A 2,735-nucleotide genomic window follows, 5' to 3' on the forward strand; every position below is an offset into this window, starting at 1 on the left:
TGAACTACCTAGCCCAGATGATGACTGGACTTACAAACAATACCTGGACTCAGTTATCTACAGAGATAAACAATACTGGGTCAGGTTACCATGGAAGCTGAATCACCCTCAGCTACCTGCCAACCATTTTATGGCACAAAACCAATTAAGATCACAGGTGTTGCGCTTACAAAGACAACCTGAGAACTTGAAGTTGTACCATGAAATAATACAGAAGCAGCTCGATGACAAATTTATCGAAGTTGTTACAAATGATAACCCAAAGGAAGGACACTACCTGCCACACCACCCTGTACAGAAGAATTCTGCTATTACCCCACTACAGATAATATTTAATTGCAGTGCTAAGATGAGGCAGAGTAGTGTTTCGTTAAATGATTGCCTTCAAACTGGCCCTAGCCTGACACAAAGGCTTCATGACGTGCTGTTAAAGTTCCGTATTGGGATTTATGCATATACGGCCGACATCAGCAAGGCTTTCCTTAGGGTAGGTCTTCAAGAAGAAGACCGGAACTACACAATGTTCCTATGGATCAAGGATCCTAACAATCCGAACAGTGAATTAATCACTTACCGGTTTGCGTCCGTATTGTTCGGCGCCACCTCATCACCATTTCTGCTCCAAGCTACCTTAGATACGCACTTGAAGAAGTCCAATAGCCCGAACAAGATGGAAATTAGTAAAAACCTGTATGTGAATAATTTTCAAGAAACAACCAACAGTGAGAGTAAACTGTTGGACATGTACCATGAGGCCAATCGAGAATTAATGAGAGCCAATATACCTCTCCAATCTTGGGTCTCTAACAATGACAAATTAAATCAACTGATCGCAACTGAATTTCCCGACTACCAAGTACCCGAGATGACAAAGGTACTAGGTGTCAAATGGAACACGACAACCGATCAGCTGACAATGAAGTCAGTGGAGCCAGATGCCACTAACTTAACAATGAGAAAATTGCTATCACAAGTCAGCAAACCCTTCGACCCATTAGGACTATTAAGTCCAATATTAATTAATAGGAAGTTGATAATGCAGGAATGTTGGCAACAAAAGATAAGCTGGGATGATATTCTAACACCTGCCCTACAAGAAAAATGGCAAGGGTTAGTGAAAGATTTAAGTATCCTAGAGTCTGTCAAGTTCCCTCGGAACACAGTAGTAAATGAAAAAGAACCAATTAAGCTACATGTATTTTGTGATGCCTCAGGAAAGGCTTATGGCTCAGTAGCTTACCTGGTCTCAAATGGGCAAGCCAATTTGCTCATATGAAAGGCCAGAGTGGCACCTTTAAAGAAAAGATCACTGCCACAACTGGAATTAACAGCCTTACTGCTAGGTGTAAGATTGGCTCATTATCTGATCAAGGCCTTAAGCCACATCCACTTTAAAGAAACAGTAGTATGGTCAGATAATGAGGCAGTGCTACAGTGGGTTAAAAACAATAACAGTAAGAATCCTTACGTGAGTAACCGCGTTAAGGAAATACGAGAGTTGTCAGCAGGGTATAAACTAAGATATGTACCCACTAAAGAGAATCCAGCTGACTATCTCTCCCGAGGCCTGACTTTATGGCAATTAACAAAGGCAGAGATGTGGTTCAATGGACCTCAATGGCTAATCAGCGACCAGTGGCCTGAACAAAAGCCACAATTCATTGTGACCAATGTCACTGTTCCCACTGAGAACCCAGAACTACCTCGGACTTTGGTAATTGATCCTACTCGGTACTCTGAACTGATCAAACTTATAGGTGTCACCCAAGTAGTGTTTGATTTTCTAAAGAAAATAGGAATCAAGCATAAATTACCTAGTGCCCTAAGGTATTGGGTCAAAAGAGCTCAGACAAACACATTCGGGACAGAATTTGACAATGTTCCTAAGAAGCTACAACATGATCTGGGTCTCTGGTTAGACACTGACAATTATAATTTAATAAGATGCGGAGGCCGCTTACAGCATGCTGACATAGATCTGAAAGCAAAAAATTCAATATTGCTCCCTCGTCACCACATAGTAAGCAAACGTTTCAAACATCTATCAGGGGTGATAAGTCGGTGGAATGACGTATGGACTCGAGAATACCTTACAGCTCTGAGAGAGTATCATTACGGGGCAAACAACCCATATAACAGAATTAACTTGAACCCTGGTGACACAGTTCTCGTGGATAGTGATGGACCACGCTCAGAGTGGCCTAGGGGTCAAATAGTCTCTGTTCATCTGGACAGCCAGGGCATCTTGAGAATAGTGAAAGTAAAATGCAGAGGCAACACTACTCTCAAAACTTTAGAGAAATTAGTTCCTTTAGAACTGCCAAGGAAAGAAGATGTTCAACGACTTCCACAACCCTATACGCCATTACGGGATATACGTTCCCAAAGGACTGCAGCACAACAATGTAAACTTAAATTTAAGCGGCACTATAATTCTGAAGGAGAAGAATAAAGTGATTGCAGTCCTTACCGGGACTTTGACCCGTGTTCTTCCCTCCCGGAATTATGTCGGAATCCGACACACAGATAATAACATAGTCTCCCCTTTCAGTATTCCCTTCATGATAGAAAATGGGTGATCCCATGACGTCAGAGATGCCATGTATATTTACAAAATATATTACTGTTTATACAACAGTCTTGTATCTAATTTTAACAAAAAGGTACTCAATAAGACTGAATATAATTACTAACACCATAATATAGCTTGACCCCCTTGTTAATGTAAATTTAAG

The 2,735-nt window shown here is 41.1% G+C and overlaps 1 protein-coding gene across 1 annotated transcript; it reads left to right on the top strand.

The window, feature by feature from the left end:
• Window positions 1-349: 349 nt before the first annotated feature.
• LOC138352134 (uncharacterized) lies at window positions 350-2,452 on the top strand. Its single transcript, XM_069304395.1, has 2 exons — window positions 350-728; window positions 2,166-2,452. The coding sequence occupies exons 1-2, from the start codon at window positions 350-352 to the stop codon at window positions 2,450-2,452; spliced, it is 666 nt and encodes a 221-aa protein (XP_069160496.1).
• Window positions 2,453-2,735: the final 283 nt, after the last annotated feature.

Source organism: Procambarus clarkii, chromosome 52 (genome assembly GCF_040958095.1).
Source record: "Procambarus clarkii isolate CNS0578487 chromosome 52, FALCON_Pclarkii_2.0, whole genome shotgun sequence".
In the NCBI taxonomy this organism is placed as follows: Eukaryota; Metazoa; Arthropoda; class Malacostraca; order Decapoda; family Cambaridae; genus Procambarus; species Procambarus clarkii.

What these genes read in the sequence shown, in the direction of transcription:
- LOC138352134 (XM_069304395.1), top strand. Translation starts at nt 350, where the DNA reads ATGAGGCAGAGTAGTGTTTCGTTAAATGATTGCCTTCAAACTGGCCCT. An exon ending in AGAAACAACCAACAGTGAGA is followed by an intron (nt 729 to 2,165) that starts GTAAACTGTTGG and finishes CTGGTGACACAG; the next exon opens with TTCTCGTGGATAGTGATGGA.